Source organism: Patagioenas fasciata, chromosome 3 (genome assembly GCF_037038585.1).
Source record: "Patagioenas fasciata isolate bPatFas1 chromosome 3, bPatFas1.hap1, whole genome shotgun sequence".
Classification (NCBI taxonomy): domain Eukaryota; kingdom Metazoa; phylum Chordata; class Aves; order Columbiformes; family Columbidae; genus Patagioenas; species Patagioenas fasciata.
In genome coordinates, this window is record NC_092522.1 from 84,740,093 (window position 1) to 84,762,672 (window position 22,580).

Here is a 22,580-nt window from a genome sequence, read left to right on the forward strand (position 1 = left end):
AACTTCAGGAGTATTGTCTGTTCAAAAAACATTGTGGTATGCCTGTTGCTTTCAGTCTAATTAAAATCTACACACATACTGTAACAGAAAAGTAAAAATTCACTTTCTAAACTCATATTATTAAAAAAAAAATATCACACACTCCATTTGAATCCAACTTTTTGGGCATATATTTATTTTCCATTAAAGTAGTCATACATAAGCAACTAGGTTTTTTGTAAACATCAAGGGAATTAAAAACATTGTTAGAAGCAGCAGAATCCAGCCTGTAATTTTAACACAACAATATGGTACTTTAAAAATAATTACTTCATTATATGCACATGTACAACATCTAAATAGACACACACACACACACACTTGTTTTTATATAGGCATGTAAGCAAATGCATCTCTGCCACAGCCAGGTGGAGTATAAAATGTATTTTTTTTAATTCATGTTCAATACATAGCAAAGATACACTATCCATTCACAACAAAATCATACCTATACAATATCAAATTAATATCTGGCTTTTCCGCAGTGCCAATAATCTTGTAGATTCTCTTTACTGACTATTACAACTACAAAGCCTCAGTTTATGCAACATTTAACATGCTGGTCAAAAGTAAAAAAGGAATGAAACAGTGACACTATCTTAAGCAGGTAGAAAGATGAGGACCAATACTTGTAAAATACTTTAAGACTGGGAAAGAGATTTTCAGCTTACATTAATTGGTAAATAATTTGTCTGTAAATACTTCATTTTTTTTCTTTTTAGGTACACAAGATTCACAAAAAAAGTGCCTTTATATGTCCTTGTCCATGTGCCCAGAGATACATTCTCCTACTAGTAACACAGTGCTGAAAAAACTCCTGTGAAATGTTCTCAAGAAAACCCGAGAGCCATGTGTAAAACGTGTTAATTCAAACTATGCAGAGTGCATTCCTATCAAGTTTCCTAATAAAAATGAGTTCACTAAAGGCCCTTCTGCTCCAACCACCTCTTAGGAGACAAATCATTGGCACCTCAAAAGAAAGGCACTAGACAAACATGATGAAAATCAATACGGAACTACATCCACAATAATCTACAACTTGCCACTGAAACAGTAACAGCATATGCACGTGTTCTTTCCCTCAAAATTCAGTACAAGTTTATAGATCTGAGAAACATGCACTACTATACAAGATTTAATATAAATTATTATTTCAGAGATGATGTATTAAGCTTCAGTTCTATGACAGGTCACCAAACTGAAAGAATTTACTTGATAACAACTGACAGAAGCAGAAATGAACCTATAGATTTTCTTTTAAAAATAAGTTCTCTTTTCCCAGAAAGACTTGCTACTTGTCTCAGAAACCATTTACCCTCTAGGGATACTCAGTCAGCAGTATGTGATCAATAACTTCAGGTATTTCTATATTTGCAGAAGCACAGCATGGCACAATCTGTATTCAAATTTCCCATAGTGTTTCTTGCCTAACCTATATAAATGTAGTACATAACTCACAGTACTATAACATATTATAAAGAGATGGATCAAATGCAATTAATCAGTGTAAAAATATTAAGAGTAATCATTACAATATTTTTTCACTTAGTCATGAAATAATAGGGGTGTGAAGGCAATTTGAAATAGGATCTAGACATTTCTTAAACTCCATTTCAGATCTGAAACTCATAATATTCCTCTCTCCCTCCCTCTTAATTTTGGTTGCACACTGAAGTATTTTTTTTTTCTTTACTGTAACTGTAAAGCTCGGAGCAATCGCCTTGTAAATACATTCACTTTTCTCCTCTCTCACCCCAGTAACTGTGCACTTGTAACAATCTAATTCCTTTGCATTCCTACAAATCCTCTCCAACAGACCTATTTTTATTCAAATTTCCAAAAACTATCACAACTGCAGTAGCAGTCTATCAGCAAAATCCTCCATTCTCTATAACAAGAAACAGCACTAATATTTAAGTACAGAGAAAGTATTGGGCAGGCAGGTGGGGTAGTTCTAGTAGCTGCTATTCCGTCAACTCTCTGTAGAATCATCAAATTAAATTTTAAACTCTGAAATATTTTATCAGGTTACATATTTATGTTTTAAAATACACCAAGCACATAAAAATTCAGTAAGTGCTCAGGGGCAATGAATTTCTAGGCACTTAATTTTCATTATTTTCTAACAGAAATTCTGTACATTCTTCTAAAAATCCCATCAGACAGCAGTGTGACACCACTTTATGGCAAGGACTAAATGATACCTTTATAGTAATTAGAGAAGTCTTTTCCAAGTAATGAAGATCCATTACACTGTAACCATTAATTATATTTTAAACAAGATAGATCACCTCAGTTGTACAATACTCTGCAACACATGTCAAATGTTTCTATAAACAGCAACAAAAGGAGCAACTTTTTTAGTTACAGAGAAAATAAACTGCCACTGGCAGAAAGTAATGAGCTGAAAACTGAGTGCAAGGTTGTCAAGACTAGTAAAGTGCTCAGACAACTACAGTTAGAAAAGACTGGTAGATGACAAAAGTTTATGCAAATGGGAAACAAAGATACTTAGCCTTTCAAAAGGTTTGCTTTCAGAAGATTTTTTTTTTATAACACATGAAATATTTATATGCAAAAATTCAATCATTCTCTTACATTTAAAATAAATATATGGGCTCTTCAGGCTGTAAAAGCATAAACATTTAACACATTATAAAAACAAATTATGTACAGCTATTTAAGGGATTTATAATAGAAACATATAAATCAGTTTCCTTAATAAAGGGATTGAGTGGTTAACTAAAACAGTCTAGCAAGTGCTTCATATGTCTCAGACATTATTTTGTAACTGTGGTCATACCTATACCACACTTCAGTTTATCCATTTGAGCCTAAATAAATCAAAATAAGCATTAGTAAAAGTTTATTTCAGAATGCAAAAAATTATGAAGAAATATTAGTAAGACTACAATAGCTCTAGAGATGCACTTCAACATGCCAGGTTATATATCTGTCACCCAATTTCTGTATTTTTTTCAAGCAGCTGAAGGCATTATATGACACCTCATCTCTCTAGCAACTGCAGAGAAATGACAAGAGAATTAAACCGTAAATAAGTGAAAGATACATAAACGAACCTTTTTCATACCAGAAAGACCCTAGAAAGTATTAGTAGTAACTGGCTTATATTTATTTGGAATGACAAAGGTTTCTGGAAAAAAACATACTATTTTGGTTTTTTAACCAGAAGTCCTCACATTCACTTACAACTTCATAGAAGATCACTGTGAGAACTGATTAAAGAGTGTAATTTCCACGGGTCCTGCTGAAAACAGTGGAATTCTAGTGGTCACAACAGTTTCAGCATATGAAATAAACCACAGGAACAGCATCTTGCATATAAATAAAAAAAAATCCAAATCAAACAACTACGAAAAGCTACAGATTAAACACTTGCTGCAAATAAACAAAACACTGCAATTTCTACTATTCAAAAGTTGAGGACTTTTCTATGAAGTTGTATGAAAATACCAAAAAAAGGATTGCTGAGGAAACAGATCCATGGAACTTGATACTTTCAAGTTGCATTAAGAAAAACAGTTAATAATCACAACATTATTAAAGGTGAGACTCTTAGGTCTGAAAGTACTCGTTTCCAGCCACAACACAGGGTTAAAGGTAATGCTGGTAGGGAGCTTATCTGAACGATAATAGGATTTTAGTATCTACTGTTCTGAATGCTGGAACAACTAGATGAACTATATGAAAACAGAAAAATCAGATTTCAAAACAAACTAACGGGTAGTTGTGTCACTGCTACGAAACTAGACTGTTCCTAAAACAAAAAAGAAGTTCCTAAAATTTAATTATTGTAGAACTAGTAAGACATTAGCTTTCCAATCCTTAAACATCTTTAAAAATACACTGGATCTGTGACTGCAGTCAATTAGTAGAAAAACATAACAATGGAAACTTCAGCATATTTTTTGCATGTCCAAAAAAGTCTCTTCCACTCTCAGTTTCAAACATTTTTTTAAAAATATTAAAGTAACATAGAAAAAATTATGCTGTACCATGTACCAAACAGAACAAATGGAAGTAAAGTAGAAATCTTGCAGTGTTTTTTGGAACTTGATCTTTCAAATATTTTTTTTTTTTTTTTTTCCACAAAACACACTAGTTTTGCATCACACATACCTCTTCAGTGTTTTAACCACAAGCTAACTGGATGTTAAGAATTACTTGTGTGCAAAGCATTAAAAACAGTAAATGCAGATTATTCCACACACTACAGACACACATCCTGCAAGAAGCTATCAGGATAAAAATTTGGATTACAGCATTACTTTGATTAGAAACACAACTACAAGAATAAAGGAAGTAAGCATAACTATGCCAATTTTTTCTTCTATTTTAGTCATGTAGAATTATCTCATGCAGATGTTCTGGAAGCTCAGCATGCACATTACAAAGTTTAAAAAACAAACAAACAAAACCCCAGCATTTTCCCTGAATATTCTTGAACTACAATATCCAATAAGACAGAAATGCCAATATTCTTATCTTTTCACTGTTCAAAATTCAAATTCAGTAGTAGTGCATATACATTCAAGAGATAAAATATAAAGACATTTAATAACAGATTTTCCAACTTTCAGTTTGTCAATGTACTCAATGTGTTAGGAAACAACTGCAGCAGCAACAGCTCACATAAGCCACTGTTCTTGTTCTTTTCTGTACTTCTCAGACCACTTCTGAGTAAGCTCTAGGTAAACATTTGGTTTATGTGGCTTATAATCAAGGTAAACCATCTGTCCAGTCCGTTTGGGGACAGCTTTTTCAATCTGAGTGCCCTCATGCCATTCATTAAATGACGTAATAGAAATAACTTCTGGTCGCACCAAAAGGGCCGCACTGAAGGCAGTCTCGTAGTACTTCCCATTGACGCGATTACGGGTGTTGTGGTTGTTCCATGGTCGGATACTGGTATCAATATACCCTGGCCCCACACTTGGAATAAACATTAAGTTGTTGCTATCACAAAAGGCTTTTAAACTTGCCCAGTTATGATGAGATGAGCCATAGGAGAAGCCATTGGTGGCAAAGTACGTGTACATTCCATCAAAGCCACTTCTGTGAATGTCATGCTTATGTCTTTCTTCTACAAGAAGTGCAATGAATAACGCATCATATGGAGTATTTCGAATAGTCTGGGATCCAGAAACAGTTAACAGATTTGCCCATATTTCGGGAATTGTTACGTAAGAATCATAAACATAAAACATGGGAAGAAATCTGCCTGTGCTGGTCTTATGCCTGTAAAAGGCTGGATGGCCTCCATATCTATAAAGCAAACAAGCATCATTAAGACAAAATTTGCCATTTGGAAAATAATGTTTTACAGTCTGAGCTGAAGGCTTTTCCTAATAACTACTTTTAAAAGACAGTGTATGCTCTTCAAAACATAGCAATTCATAGCCATTTTCAGTCTGATGTTTGCTGAAGTATTAAGTAACGAATCTGCAAAGAACCTTTAAATTACTACAAATTAATAACTTAGTGTCATACCATGCTATAGGTATTACTTTTCTCTGAAGAGCAATTCTCTAATTCGGTATGAAATAAGACAGTCTAAGTAGCATGATAAACAAAATAACTAGTAGCTGTACAGAATTTGTTAAACTGAATTAAAAATCATTAGAGGTCTAGCTGCTAGTTTGTCACTATAAAAACGTATGTTTAATTTATTTATCATGTAGCTAATACTTTAACGGCTTTAATCTGAGGGGTGACCTTATTAATGTTTATAAATATATAAAGGGTGAGTGCCACGAGGATGGAGTCAGGCTCTTCTCAGTGGCAAACAATGATAGGACAAGGGGCAATGGGATCAAGCTGGAACACAAGAGGTTCCACTTAAATTTGAGAAAGAACTTCTTCTCAGTGAGGGTGACAGAGCAGAGCACTGGAACAGGCTACCCAGGGAGGTTGTGGAGTCTCCTTCCCTGGAGACATTCAAAGCCCGCCTGGACACATTCCTGTGCGACCTCACCTAGGCGTTCCTGCTCCAGCAGGGGGATTGGACTAGATGATCTTTTGAGGTCCCTTCCAATCCCAAACATACTGTGATACTGTGATCATGACTCATGATACTAATGAATGTTGAAAGCAATTTACATTTGAGTACATATGTAAAATTCACACTTCTGTATTTAAAAGCCAGAATGAATTTTGTACAACAGAAATAAGAACTAAGTTTCTTATAGTTTTCTTCAGTCTCAGTGCACATTTTTATATATTCTTCCAAGTTTTAGATAACATACAGAAGTCCCCTAAACCAGCACGTAACAAACCCCAAAGGAAAACATTTTGAAAGCACTCACTTGTCAATGATGTATTTGACATTGTGGTACATACTGCGATCATCTCTGTCTTTGTAAGGTTCAATATGAAAAGTGACCTGAAAGATGAAAACATAGTAAAAGCAACACAGATAAAAAATACTATTGAATACATGGGCACCGCATATTATGTGAAGCATGAGTCACTTTAAATATAGTTCAACTTCACAGATCAAACATTTTTGTTAGTCTATTTTGAGAATAATCCAACCCTAATGCAACTCCTGCACTGATAATATTAGAAGGTTCAGATCCAAGGAAGTCTGGCAATAGAGTAAATATTTATTTTTTTACATTAAAACAAAAAGTTGCTTTTGTTTTCCCTAGGCTACAGTGAATTACAAGCATGCTTCAGAGAACTTAGACTACAGCAGAAACTAAAAATTGAAATAAAATATTATCTATCAAGTGTCAAAGAACTGATTATCCAATGAAACATTTTAATATTTGATTTCTAAGAAGTGTATTACATTTGCTATAGATAATTCTCCAAGGAGAGTTTTCAGTGTCAAAATAGATTTTAAGATATGAGATATGAAAACTTTAATTTAAAATTTTATAAAATGTATCAACAGCAATAAACTCTTGGAACTAAACCTAATACAATGTACTGCTACTGCTCTGAATTTCAAACTTGAAGCTTATGGAATTATTTCACCTATACATGTGAAGTCATTTCAAGTGTACAGAATGCCATTGTTTTCAAAAATACAATTAAATGGAAGATTATATTAATCAAACCAACTAGTTTTTCAGAACCAATTTTAGAACAGAATGCATTTAATAAAGTTTTCAGTAACTCTGCAATAGTAGCAAATTTCCACTGTAAAGCCAATATCTGTGTCTATTAAGTACAAACTATACAAAAACAGAGTGTTAGACCAAATCATTAGGACTGACAGGACAGGCTGAAGAGCACTATAATTTCATATTACATTTCGGACTATCAAAACCAGGCAAATCAAAAAGAAATGTCTTTTAGCAGACATATTAGAAATGCATTTTTTAAGTTAGTTTTGGTCTACTGACATTTCTAACACTTAACTGTAATAACTTACTAGTGCAAGAATGTTTAAAAACATTACACTAGTAAATCCCTGGTACTATCTATACTTAATATCTGTATTCCAGTAATTATTCCAAGCAATAACAGTTCTATCCATATTCAAATAATCACCATACCACTACAGGCATTTTCCTTGGTAGCTTATTTCATTTTGCTTGGCTCCTTTGATAGACTTGAATGTTAATAATTTCATACAATCATAGAAACCTAGAATGTCCTGAGTTGGAAGGGACCCACAGGGATTATGGAGTCCAACTCCTGTCCCTGCATATGACAATCCCACAGTTCATACCATGTGTCTGAGGGCGTTGTCCACTCTCTTCTTGAACACTGTCAGGCCTGGGGCCATGACACCTTCCTGGGGAGCCTGTTCCAGTGCTCCACCACACTCTGGGTGAAGAACCTATCCCTAATGTCCAACCTAAGCCTGCCCCTCCTCCTCCCCATGTGAGGAAGCTGTATGCCACTATGAGGTCTCCCCTCAGTCTTCTCCGAACTGGACAAACCAAGTGACTTTAGCGGCTCCTCATACGGCTTCCTCGCCAAACCCATCACCAACTTTGTAGCCCTCTTCTGGACACTCTCCAGTAACTTTATATCTTTTTTATCCTGTGGTGCCCAGAACTGCACTCAGTGCTCCAGGTGAGGCCGCACCAGTGCAGAGCAGAGCAGGACAATCACCTGCCTGCATGGCTGGCAATGCTGTGCTTGATGCACCCAGGACATGGTTGGCCCTCTTGGCTGCCAGGGCACACTGTTGGCTCACGCTCAACTTGCCATCGACCAGAACCCCCAGATCCCTCTCTGCACAGGTGCTTTCCAGCATCTTATCTCCCAGTCTATATGTACAGCCAGGGTTGCTGTGTCTCAGGTGCAAAATCTGTCACTTGCCCTTGTTGAACTTCATGTGGTTTGATACTGTGAGAGATAGTATCTAAGGCTTTGCTGAAATCCAAAAAGATTACGTCAACAGGCTTCCCTTGGTCAACTAGGTGGGTAACCTTGTCGGAAAACAAAATCAAGTTGGTCAGGCAAGACTTTCCCCTCATGAACCCCAACTTCTTTTAAGTGAGAGGAAGCTCCATCACATGATCTGAAAATTTTGGGTAAGCGTAATAATTTTTTTCTTTTTAATAACTACTACACATGTGCAACTTATGTCACAAAATGCAATTCACACAGCATTTTTAATAGTTGCAAAATTACTTCTGTATCTGATTTAACCTTCCTGCTTGTCAAAGAACCTGCAGTTGCTACTACTGACAGGAAATTTCTCTGAGAACCTGCAGCTGGCAAGACCAACTAAAACCAGAGCAATTGAACAAGCTGTATTTTCAGTCTGCAGTACAGACAACACTCTCCAGAGATGAAATATATACAGCTACTTAGATAATTTTAAAAATCAAATTTATTACTCGGCAAGTCTAAAAGGCAATGTGTGTATTCTTTATCCCAAGGAAAAAGAAAAGTTTTACTCGAAAAATAAACAAAATCAAACCATGATTTCAGATTATACTGATCAATCCATCTACTCTTTAACTGATTCAATATTTCACCTATTTCAGGAAGCTGGTAACTTAGCCTTTCTATCCTTTCATGTCCTGGAGTAATATGAAGTCAGAGCAGCACCTCTCTGACCTTATTGTCCAAGGCAAGTGTTCCTGATACCTTCTGGAATAAAGACATCCATTCAACATAGAACTTCTAAATTCATCTTTATTACTCATAAATGCTTGTTCTTGACCTCTATGATCCATCGCCCACTAGTTATGCAGTAATGCAAAAAGATTAGACTTTCTTCTTTCTCAAAGTTCCTTAGTTCATTGTATCCCGTAATATTTTGAAGTATGTAATACTTCCCTCAACTCCCATGACTCAACTGAAAACATCGTACTGTCTGATTTCGAAAACTATTTCCTAAAAAGGAAAAAAAAAATCCATAACACCATACTCTAGATTCGGTAAGCTTTAGATCTGGATGAAAACAGAAAAAAGGCAGGTTAAAATATTTTTCTAGTCTCAAGGCAATATTACTTAGGTCTTCTCAAAATTCAGTGTAATTCAAAGGGCACTTATACCTTCTTCTATGACCCAAAAGAAGTGCAACGTGACAAGAGACAGAAACAGAAGCCACCATTACATGACAAGCCTCCCTGCTCTATACCATGAGCCAAACATAGTAAGCACTTTGTAAGGTTTACTTACTTAAGTAGCCCTATTTCATGCATCTTAAAAATACTTTACCTTTAGATTATACTTGTGTGCATAATCCAAAATAACAGGCACCAAATCATCAGTTGGTTCTCCATTTTCATCAGCCATACCTGGTGGGTACCATGAAAGCACTATTACACCTGAAAATAAAAAAACTTAAGATTTAAATACTGATTTTTAACATATAACATGTACGTTATAACATTGTCATGAGTTATCTTTATTGTTTGATGTGAAATGTACAGAATATAAATTAGAATTTCAAATTGCCTTTTAACCAATTACAAAATCTCAGTATTCTTATAGTGCATTTTAACTTCTCTCTTTGTTTAAAATACAACAAAACAATGGTGAGATCATCTGTCAGGGGAACAGATTTGTGCCCTGTGTCCCAAGCCTAACACTTGGAGCCATTCCTTCCCACTTTTCAGCACAGCATCCTAACCTCCAGGTTGTACCAAGAGGATGAGAACACTTCCAACCAAGGCACTATAGCTATGCCACAGTACAGCCAGAGAACATCAAGATACACAGGGTTAAAGAACACTCTAGAGATGAGGACTATGCATATGCTCAAAGAGATCCTTCCATTTTATGAAACTTTATTCCCCACCTTATTTCTTCATTGTACCTCTGGCTCCACTATGAAACAACCACTTCTTACCAGAAGCAGTGACTGTAATCTCACAACCTTCTGTCTTGCTAGATGAAGTTACTGTGCTGTAGTCCACCCTTCCAACTATGTGAAATTAGTTTTTAAATTTATTAGCTAAAAAAATGCTTGACTAACTCTCAATAATTTAAGGATCCTACTATTCCTTTCAAAAAGGATAACAACAAATATTATGTCCCTATGCTGTAAATTTTTCTGATGCTCTCCATAAAAGCAAAAGAACACATACCTCTTCAAAAAGGCTAAACTCTTGCCTTATAAAATTGAAATGCTGTCAGATAAATAAGTTAGATGTTTTATGTGTGCAGCTGGAAATAATATTGGAAATAGGTAAGACAGAAAAAAAATACATGAAACAGTGAGGTAGGAATATTTTACTAACAATACTATTTAAAACACATGGAGGAATAAGTCAATGTGATTCTTTTTAACTAGGTAAAGATTTAAGTACACAAACCAGATCACTGAGATAAGGTAGTATACACTGTAAATTTCATCAATTTTAGTAACTTTTTAACATTTCTGACTAAAAACTTCAAAGCAAACAAGTCCAAAATTATGAAAAAGAAAGTATCAATTAGAGTGAATACATAATCATCTTGAAATATCAAAACCAGAAACTTGAGCTCACTAGACATAGAAGGTAGTTCAGAATCCCTCAGCACATTCTCTCCATATTATATCGAGAATCACAAATAACAGACTATCACAAGAGATAATCCACTCAAGGACAAGAAAAACACAATATTTTACCAATCTTTCATTTCACACAAAAGGACAAAATTTCAAATGAGTAAAATGTAAAGGACAAGTAGAACAGCAGCAGTAAACTCAGGTTACACTCAAGGTACCTTGAATATAACATCTGTCAAGACCCCTTTCTGTACTTTTAGGCAACAGGAAAAAGTTCATCAGACAGAATTGTTCACCAAGGAACCTAAATTCACATTTGCACTGTTCTCTCCCTGAGAAAGACTCCTTAATACTTTATTTCCCGTGTTTAAAATAATAAAGTTATGTACCAGTTCAGGAGTATAAAGGATGGACTTGATGCCAAAACCAATAGCATAAACATGTTTAAAACCAGAGTAGAGTCATTCAAGACAAATTAAGGACTTCAAACTGGATGACCATGAAAATAGGCTGGTGCAAAAAAATAAATTACATGATGCAATCAGAGGAATAAAATCTATTGTATTCGACTGTTAAAAACTAGGAAATTAATAAATAAAGAAAGAATTGTAAAACATAAGAATACAAAGAAGCATTGCATGAGACTCCTGCTGCTCCAATCTCTTGTATGCCTTTGATCACTACACAATAATGGCGGAAAGAAGCACTTACATGTTTCTGCTTTTGTGACATCCTTGATAAAGCCTCAAAAAAGGCTATAAGAAAAATCATTATTTGACAGAAGGTAAATTGCAGTCATGGATTAGGCACTGACTAAGAGATAAAAAGAATACACTGTAAATATGCAAAATGTATAATTCTTATTAAAGATGACGCAATATTTGAAGTAACGACCCAAGGAAAATAAAGTTGATTACTTATGTTGGTCAAATCTAGATGGAAGAGAAAAAATTCAAGTGTACTTAAATCCATAAATCAGAATAACAGCAGAAAAAGAATCACTTTTGCAAATATCAGTAATATTTTAAAAAGAATATGCCACCAGAAGCATGAACTACTCATTCACATTGCTGAGTTTCAAATGCAAAACTAACTTCAGCTACTAAAAAAACCCTTATTTTGCAAAGCACTTTTCCTAGTATTTGGCATGTTTTCCACTAGCCATTTAGCTTTATTAGACATTTGTAGTAAGAAGAGAAACATCACAGATTCTTCTAATGCTATGAGAGCCTCTCTGCTTTCATCGCACTACCATGCATTATTTTGCTTTAGATAAGACTAAAAAAGTGCTTACTGGGAACTAATACCTGTGATTTCTCTGCAACAGTTGTCCCACTGTTGCTGGTGTTCCCGTTAATAGAGTTCTCATATTACTGAAAAGGGTGAGAAATTTCCTATGTTTGTATTAATGCTTGTACAAAATACAGATTAGGTTAAAAACCGGGAGAAAACAATGACCAGGAATTAAACATTATACAAGTAAACACTACTAATGACAATACAACAATTACATTGAACCTTAATGATTAGGTGAATAGAAGTGATTCAACTCCAGGTGATTAGCACCCTGAAAAATACTACGACCTCTGGTCATTTTGCTTCAACTACATTTACACAAGCTGTTCAGGGCTTAATATCAGCCTATATGACTCCTTATTTTAAAGGTGAACATAAAAAGGACCATAAAGTCCAACAAGAAAAAAATGACAGCACAAATATATTGAATATTCTAATGTAGATAATTAATCCTATTTAGAGAAAGGGAATATCAATTTGTATTGGATAAAAATATACTTTTGGACAAAGAAATAAACTATAATTAGCTACACTGAAACTATTGTACCCAAATTCAAGAAGGTTTGGATTAGACATTTCCATAGTTAATGAGAACACCTACAAATACACTGCATAAAATATAAATTGTATAACAGCTAGAATCCTACAAGGTCTTTGACATATTAATTAATTCATAATTGTTATTAAACACAAAGAATTAAAAAAAAAAAAAGAAAAAAATGCTATTTGAACAGATGGCTCCATGGCTGTGTTAATATGATCTTCTGAAACCTGTTCTTAAAACTGAAGTATTCATCTCCAGAAATGAAATACATAGACAATATATTCTAGCAATGGTTTCTGTATTTTCTATATATGGTATCAGTACTTAACAGTAAGTCATGAAATATATGCACCTACAGGATTACAAATATAATGTTTCTGTGCTGCTACATCCATCAGACACAGCTTTGAAGATGTGGGGTTTAAAACTCAGAAATACAAAGACATTTACTAGTTTCAGACTTTTCCAGAATTACATAGAAAAACAAAAGAATGGGTCAGTTGTGTTCATTCACATATCTAAGGCTGGATAAATGAACAACATGCTGAAACATTAACATTCATTACCAGTTGAAGCTGAACGCATTTGTTTCATGTGGGCTTCTATGACAGAAGGGTCTTTGGAACTGTAAGATCCGAGTTCAGGGTAAAAGTTGGCCCCGATGTCCTCAGGGGGATTATGTCTTCCCTTTGGATAATTGTTTGCAATTTTGGGATCCCAATGTGGCAACAATGGATGGTTCCAGTGAATATATTTACCATCAAACTGTGGATTCCCAAACCAACTATAGTAGAATATGTGAAAGTTATAATTCGGAGAAGACAGCTCTTCTTCCAGCTTGTTGACAGGAGGCAGAGATGCTTTCATAGTATTGACTGCAATACTATGCAAATTACTGACGCGTGTCACAGGATCTGCTTGAACCCTGTTCAGTGAATTTTGTTTACTGTCTAAGAGCACCGTCCGTTGTTGAAGCTCGGGCAACAAACCAAGTCCAAATGGATCCCCAAAACCAGCTCTGTCAGGTCTCAGAGTCTTCAAAGCCATCATTATGGAGCAAATAAACAAAATAAAAAGCAACAAAACGATGCATGTTCTTCTGCGAAATCTTGCCATGATGTCATAGTTCAGAATCCAAACAGAAGGATTTTGGTCGCAACTGATCAAAAGACAAATATTTTAAAGTCAGATTTCTTATTACCTAATTCAACAGTATGAAAGCTTAATGAAACTTTTAGCTAACCGAAATAATACAGAGAGAAACGTGATGCATACACTGACTGCATAACTAACAGCGCTTTGTTGCAGGGAGAGAGGAACAAAAAACATTTCTGCATTTGAAAACATATGTCAGGTTCTGAGGTTCTATCACCAAGGACTCACATATTTTATAAAACCTCTTACTTTTGAACTTCATTGTTTTCCTAAACCAAATAAATCCCATTAAATGAAAATTCTGGTTATGTAATTTCAGAGCTATCATGTTTTGACAAGTTTGATAGAAATAGCCGCATAGAAAATAGAAGAAAAAAAGCAGAAGCCATGAAAGGAGAATAATGCAGCAGAACAAGAGTAAAGGACAAAACAGGATATGACAGAAGTACAGTTTATGTTCAGATGTACAGGTTTCATTTACTAACCTATGTAACGGCCTTGGACCAACCACTTCGTGTTTAATTAACCAATACACTGACTAAATACTTCGGCAAATTAAACTCAAAACAATGATGATTTGCAGCTTCACAGATCTAAAATTCTGTTTTGTTTTCTGAATTATGTAAACACCAAACCAGCATAACATTAGGGTATGTACCTCTACCAGAAAGCCTGTGAGTTAGCAGCTGGCAGCCTGTTATTACAATGTCACTGCTGTGTGACACTTCCTGCAGGATTCCAGGCTTAAGTTAAAATCCAAGACCAATACTAGACAGCAAGATTTGAGCCCTGAAAGTAGGGGGACAAAAATAGACATAACAGAATGCCTGATTATTTATAACTTTAATTCCTGTTCAACATTACATGCAAGAGAGCCAGAGAAAATTATTAACAAAAATTTAGGTTACCACAAAATTACATGGAACAAGGTTATGCATAAAACTGAAAACACTAAACCGGAAAATATTAGAATAAATTTCTGATTCAACAGCCACTAGACACAGCAGAGCTGTGACCTTGTATTTCTGTCACTGACCTCTAAATTTTAGAATCTTGCTTTAATTTACTGAGATATACGTGTTGTTTTAAAATACTTATAAAGTACCTCACCTTAGTTTCCTACCAATGTTCTTTACTACTGTTAAAGCGCATGTAGCTCAAAACACTCTATTTGTTACTGCCGTCATAATTTTAGATAAGGAAATTTAGAATATGCCTTTTAACAATACAGCCTGAATTGGATTATCAGTATGACACTGCCAAATCCAGAAGTTCTTCTTCCAACCCTAATCCATTCATCCTGCTGTCTACTTTTAGTTACCTCTGGAATTCATCTGATTTTCACAGGAAGGTTAGTCACACACTTCAACAGCAAAACTCTGTTAGCAATTCAAAAATAAACAACAAAAACCCCTGTATGCACTTTCTAACGTTTCCTTTGTTAGAGAGCTGACTCAGCTGAATGAGTATCACAGCATTAATGACAACAAAAGAGGTAATAGCACAGATGGGGGAAGGGAAGAGAACAAAAATGCTGCTGCTCATTTTGCCCAACTGGATTGTGAAACCATACCTTCGGCTACTGTAACGGAAAATTTACAGCTTATATGCTTATAGAACTTCATTTAAGACTTTTCATTAACAAAATTCCACGTCACTTTACATCAAATTACAGGGTTCTTTTTCTATAGCTCATAGTCTATCTCAAGATACTAAAATTTTGTCAAAGAGATTATTTGCAGTCCAAAACATTTTCCTCCTAGTAAGAAACTAACTTTAAATACTTTTAAACTATTTCTACTATTTTTTTCGACCTTTTCAGCCTTCTTTCTAGTCTATCATGCTACTCCTCTCCCTGTGAGTTTAACTCAATTTTCAGATTAGGCAAAGTGAAGTTTTCTAAAGGGTCAGGATTGTGGTTTTTTCTGTGTGTTTGGTGGTTGGTGGTCTTGTGGGTGGTTTGTGGTGTTTTGGTTTTTTTTTGTTGTTGTTGTTGTTTTTGTTGGGTTTTTTTTGTTTTTCTCCTCCCTCTTTTTTTTTTCTCCTTTAAATAAAAACAATCTTACTCACCTGACTAATATGTTAAAGTATTCCGTTTAATTTAAGTCAGATGCTATTGATCCAAGACTTACAGAGATAAATTGCTTCTGCAATTATTATTTTCTCTCTCCTGTAAAAAAGAATTCACGACTGTATTGTTTATAATTAGAATGTTCATAAGGTCTTTCATTTGGGCTTTCCCATTCCATATTGAAGAAAGCATTCCTTTTTATTCTTTCCTTGACATATCTGCTACTTGACTCCTCCTCATCAAGATTTCACTAACATAAAATGCTTTTTCTGAAGTGTCAGGAATTGATCTTAGTGTTCCATGTTCTTATTTCAACAAGTATTTTTTCAATGGAATATTTATCATGGAATTATTTTGAAAAATGAGCAGCACACTTCCTAAAATTTGACTAGCATCAGGACAGACCCTGGTCTACCATAACATATTATGAACCTCTAGTATGCTTATATAGAAGCTCAGCATCAAAGTGCAAAATTTCTAGAAGTGACACTCATGGTAAAAGCTTGTATTTTGGGGAAACATCAGTCTTAACGATGACATAATATAGATGCCTATACCGTAAAAGCTGCATTGAAGAGCTACAGGTTGGCAATATGTCAATCTTATTCAGATCTACTCTGTAGAGACAGTGACAGATAAATTACACTCATCAAGACTATGGCCCTCAGCAGAACAGTAATACTGGAGAAACAGACTGAGCAAACATGCCATGTGAAACAGCTACCTGAAGTTATGTCTATCCTTGGAACCGGAAAAATCTTAGAATACAATTCTGATTCAACAGCCATTAGAGATAGTACAGCTGTGATTTCATATTTCTGTCATGGACATCCAAATTTTAGAAAATTACTTCAATTTACTGAGGTACACAGGTCATTCCTACATACTTAGGAAGTATTCTGCCTTGGAATGTTGGGTTCATTTGGATCTAACGGCAATTCCCTTCCTCAGCAGGAAAAAGTCACCCTGAATAACTTCAGCTTTATGCAGATTAAGATCTAACACACAGACGGTTACTCTGACTCATATGATGACTTGTTAACTAGTAGCCGATGTTGGATTCCAACCCCAGATCACCAGTCCCTGCCTACCGGCAAAGAACAGGTCCAATGCAGACAATGCTTCACCTGAACGGTGAGGCATCTTCAGCTATTTTGGGGATCAGAAACTTCCTGAACAAAAGGTCATTTACTTGTAAAATGCGTAAAACCACTGTCTGTTTAGAAAACCACCTGCTAGCTTAATTGATGCCCCCAGTTCTCATATTATAAGGGACTTGAATACAGTGTGACTTTCAACATGCCTGTATTTTCCAATTTTGCTCCATATCCCTTTTCCAAAAACTTCTGCTTTCTGTCAATTCCGCTCACAGCTAATGCAGACAACCTGACTATAGAATTACTATCATCCCTAAATCCAGTTCCTGAGCAGTAAAAATGAGCTCAGAGGTCAATACTGTGAAATGAAAATTGTTTGCTTCACTCTGTTACTTTTGTTTTGTTTTGGTTTTTTACATTTTTGAATCACCCAGTCACACTTTACTTGGAAATCCTTTGGCAAATCTTCTACTGAAAGGGGCTTGAAGTCAGGATCTTCAGTTAACTCTGGCAATGTACTTTGCACTACCACACACTCTTTTCCAAATCATAGAATTGTAGAATCATTTCAATTGGAAGAGATCCTTAAGATCATAGAGTCCAGTCATAACCTAACTCTTGCACTGAACCGTGTCCCTAAGAACCTCATCTATACGTCTTTTAAACACCTCCAGGGATGGGGAATCAACCACCTCCCTGGGCAGCCTGTTTCAGTGCCTGACAACCCTTTCCATGAAGAATTTTTTCCTAATATCCAATCTGAACCTTCCCTGGTACAACTTGAGGCCATTTCCTCCTGTCCTATCACTTGCTGCTTGGGAGACCAACACCCTCCATTCTACGACCTCCTTTCAGGTAGTTGTAGACAGCAATAAGGTCTCCCCTCAGCCTCCTTTTCTTCAGGCTAAACAGCCCCAGTTCCCTCACTTGCTCCTCCTAAGACTTCTGCTCTAGACCCCTCACCAGCTTCATTGCCCATCTCTGCACTCTCTCCAGTACCTCTTTTCTGTACTAAGGAGCCCAAAACTGAACACAGGATTTAAGTTGGGGCCTCACCAGCGCTGAGTACAGAGGCATGATCGCTTGGCCACACTATTCCTGATATAAGCCAGGATGCTGTTGGCCTTTTTGGCCACCTGGGCATACTGCTGGCTCATATTCAGCCAGATGTCAATCAATACCCCCAGATCCTTTTCCACCAGGCAGCTTTCCAGCCACTCTTCCCCGAGCCTTTAGTGCTGCCTGGGGTTGTTGCGACCCAAGTGCAGGACCCGGCACTTGGCCTTGTTGAACCTCATACAATTGGCCTCAGCCCAACGATCCAGCTGGTCCAGATCCCTCTGTATGGCCTTCTCACCCTTCAGCAGACCAACACTCCCACCCAGCTTGGTGTTGTCTGCAAACTTACTAAGGGTGCACTCAATCCTCTCATCCAGATAACTGACACATTAAACAGAACTGGCCCCAATACTGAGTCCTGGGGAACACCACTCGTGACCGTTCGCCAACTGGATTTAACTCCATTGAACTGAATCATGAATTCTTACCTTCAGGTCTAGACCCAAGGCACAAAATTCAACTGACGTATTTTGTTTTCTCCTTTTATTACTACAGACACTAAAATATCCTGCACTGCACACTAGAAAAATATGTAACTGTAAACATGGAAGGGTAGAATCTGTATTTCCATAACATTCAGTTCCATTCATCAAAAAAAACCAGTCTTATTCAGTTATTTTTCTTTCAGTTTGTAAGCTGTGATAAAGACTTAAAATCCTCAAGTAAACCTAAGTATATTTATCCCTCTATGACCATCTCTGTTCCAAATTAATTAGTTTCTTTTGTAGGAATAAATTTTATTAAACTTATCACGGTAGAATGAAATCTCCAGCTGTTTTTCCTAAAACAAAAATTACCTCCATTAAAAAAAAAAAAGGTATCTGTGAAAAAAAGCTGAAATATTTTCTAAACTGTTCCTTAAACTCAATAGCAAGCCTGCCTCAAGGATAACCTCCCTCTTTCAAGCTCATACTTCACAATGTTGTTTATTTTGCTCCCTCATTGCTGCTTTTTATACCCTTAAGCTATCCTGTTTGTCCTATCCTTCTGTTTGTCCTTTCCACTAAATGAAGAGTACAGATGGACAGAAGACAACGTTTTCCTCCCCACCACGTTTCTCCAAATAAGGATATTTATTTAGTAAAAAAAAAAAAAAAAAAAGGGGGGGGGGGCTTTAACTATGCTAGATCATTTTGGTCATATGATAACTCAGTTTCAAGACCCCTATATGTTGGGTTTTTTTTCCAGTTTTACTGATTCCAAAAGAGAAATACGCAATGCAAAGTAAGCATGTTCAGATAAAACAGATGTATTTATTTTAGTAACACCCGGCAAATACTAAAAAAAAAAAATAATAAAAATCCACATTTGTTTTTGTGTTCCTTAACCATAACAAAAGTGCAATACAGAAGAAAGCTCTGAAAATCTGACTTTCCTGATGCAAGTGTAAGATCATCCAAAAGTCACTTTGGTTGGTAGCTCATGGCTGGTATTAAAGCTTTCCAGCTAAGTTTTCTAAGCTTAGTTTCTGCTAAGATTTCTCGGCTTGAAGAAACTGAAAACTCTGAAGTGACAGATCAGCACAGGCAGCTGCGGAGCCAGGCTGTTTCACAACAGCTCAAGAGTGAGAAAGAACAGTGAAGCCACCCCGCCCCGTTGCTCCCCCTTCATTGAGCAAGCCACCAAATTACAAGCCTTTATACTTTTCCCTAAGACTGCCGAGCCAAACGCCAGCCCCCTGCCAGGAGCCGAGCACCTGCCGCGGGACAGAGATGCGGTGAGCGGTCTCCGCAGGCGGGAGGGCAGCGCCCGAGGGCCGCCCCCGGCCCTTCCGACAACGGCTGCGCACGGGGCCGGGCGTTTTCCCCTCTGTCCCGACCTCTCCCAGCCCCGAGGAGCTTTCCAGCAGGGCCCAACTCCGAGGAGCCCCAGGGCTACGCCGCGGCGCCCGGCCCAGCCAGTCTCCGCGCTGCCCCTTCCCCAGCCCCCGGGGTCGTCGTCGGCGTTAGCAAGGCAGGTGGGGCCCGGACAGGGCCGCCAGAACAGCTGTTTCATGGGCCGCTGCCATTACTCACCCGCCCAACGCAGGGGCGCTGCCGGCGGGAAGAGGGGCGGGGTCGGTGGGCAGCCGGGCGCGGCGGCCGCGGCCCGACAAGCCCCAGCAGCCTCCGGGGCAACCTCACAACGCTCCGCGGGGCGGTGACGACGAAACGCGCTTGCGCTAGCAGGCGCGCATGCGCGGGGCCGGCCGGAGGAAGGGACGGGGTGGTGGGGCAGCCGCTTTGCGAGTAGGGGGGCGGGTGGTGTCCCGTTATCAGCGGCCGTTCGTGCGTGACCGTGAAGCCTCAGTGCTGGTAACCGCAGGCATGTTGGGAGAAACCGAGGTCATCAGGCTGTCTGCGGCCCGGGGCTCGCTGGGCATCCCTGGCTGTTTCGTTCCCTTTTTTTTTCTCTGAGGAACGGAAGTGAGCAGCTGCGTTCTAGAGCTCCTTAGGCTTTGAAATAGCTTTATATATATATATATATATATTTTTTTTTTTTTTTTCTTCGAAAGTCCTACAAATTCTTCAGTTCTTCAAAATTCTTTGCTGTAAAGGTAGTTTCTTTTCGGCCGGGGAGGAACTTGCTCGATGGCAATGTCTGAATGAAGCCCATGGCTTACATCCATGGATGGTGCACGATAAACTGCTGTGGGTGGTAGTTCACACTCTGGGTTAGAACAAGGCATTTGAGATGGTGATGCATTGAGAAAGTTGGCGCGTTGTGGCGATTGCCTGTCTTTATACCCTGTCAGCTGTATGGGAATAAATCAGAAAAAAGTACATGGGTGAAGTGTGATAAATACTCCTATAATACAGGCATTTTGTAGTTGTATGTAACTGTAAAAATGGTTTCACACACTACGATTTCGTGTGTGCTTTACTCTTTGCAAAATAGTGAAAATGGGCTATAAATAGTTTCCATAATGAGATTAATAACCAAATTAATGAAAAAAAATTACCCATTTCTACTGTAAAATCAGACAAAATCTGTCAAAAAGAACATGAGTGCTTCAGATTGACTGAACACAAATTGTTGCAGTACGTAAACAACCTGGTTTTCCCATAGAATGAAAAAATTTCTTCCCTTTATTGTATGAAAAGTTACTATAATGAGTTGGACCCCTGTGGTGTAGTTTGCCTGCTTGTGTATTTTTTTCCTCTTTTTTTAAATTTTATTTTATTTTTTTTTGTAGAACCTCTCTAAGCCCTGAGAGAAATAAACGCTGACCACAATTGCGGTTTCATTGAAATCAATAGCAAAGCTTTCATTGATTTCAACAGAGGCAGTATTTCACTTCATACATGAATGAAAAGACTTGGAATGAGTGTCTTGTACTGTAGGTATAAACAAGATAAACACATAAATTCAACAGCTCCCATGGTTCTCCTTGAGTTCTGAGAAAAGACAGGCAGAATTGCCTCATGATGTTTTTCTTTGTGCTGTCTGATGGAAAATAATTTTGCAGTAATAGTTATTACTAATATTCATTGTGTGTATCTGAGTAATTTCATTAACAAGGAATATGTTGTAAGTGATTTGGGAATGTCATGCTTTAATAATAAATGAGTTGGCATATGAATAGAATGGAGATCAAAATTTGAAAGTTTGATATCCGTTTAATTTCCTCTCAGTCTTACAAAATTTCTCTTTCACTGCATTTTCCTTCTTTTGTTGTCTTCTTTCTTGCTTTACCCTTTTTTCTTTTTTTCTTTCTTTTTGTTATTTGTTTCAAAAGAAAAAATAATATAAATGTGCTCTTCTGTTTTATGGAGAACATAACTTTCATTTTCACTTTACCATGTGGAAGAGCTTCTACTGGAACTAAGAAAGTTTCTTTGAAAATAAGATAATCGGAAAGCTAAAGAGAGGGAAAAGTAAATCCGAAGCTCAATTTGATCATGTATCATTAAGAGTATGTGTTTACAGGATAAAAATATTAGTGTTAGGAAAAAATACCAAAGGAAGAAAATTACTAAAATGTGCTGTTCTGGCATAGTCATATTATTTTGAAACACCTTTTGGTGAACAGACTACTGACTAAGATAAAAAACAACCAAACAAACAATAACAACCAAACAAAGCCCATCAAAACTGTTAAATCACACTATTTCCTCCAAGCCTTTCTGCATAGTAAGGAAACTAAGTAATTATGTTCAGTTTTAGCTTACGTGGAACAAGAGAGGTTAATATGACTGTGGTAATATTATTAGTTAACTTTCTTTTTTAATGTCATGTGTTATATTTTTTTTCCTTCTTGATCTTATGCTTATTTATTTTTCTGCCTTAGATCAAGATGTACCTTTCCCTAGCCTGCCTTCAGTGTATGTTCTTATCTTACCTGCAGCT

At 36.8% G+C, this 22,580-nt stretch overlaps 1 protein-coding gene across 1 annotated transcript; it reads right to left on the reverse strand.

Annotated features, from left to right (window-relative positions):
* Window positions 1-146: 146 nt before the first annotated feature.
* MANEA (mannosidase endo-alpha) lies at window positions 147-20,396 on the reverse strand. The gene is made up of 5 exons (XM_065835936.2): window positions 20,267-20,396; window positions 13,376-13,968; window positions 9,694-9,803; window positions 6,366-6,442; window positions 147-5,325 (listed from the first exon to the last, which is right to left on the reverse strand). Exons 2-5 carry the CDS (start codon window positions 13,923-13,925, stop codon window positions 4,689-4,691), a joined length of 1,374 nt encoding a protein of 457 aa, XP_065692008.1. The 5' UTR covers window positions 13,926-13,968; window positions 20,267-20,396; the 3' UTR covers window positions 147-4,688.
* Window positions 20,397-22,580: the final 2,184 nt, after the last annotated feature.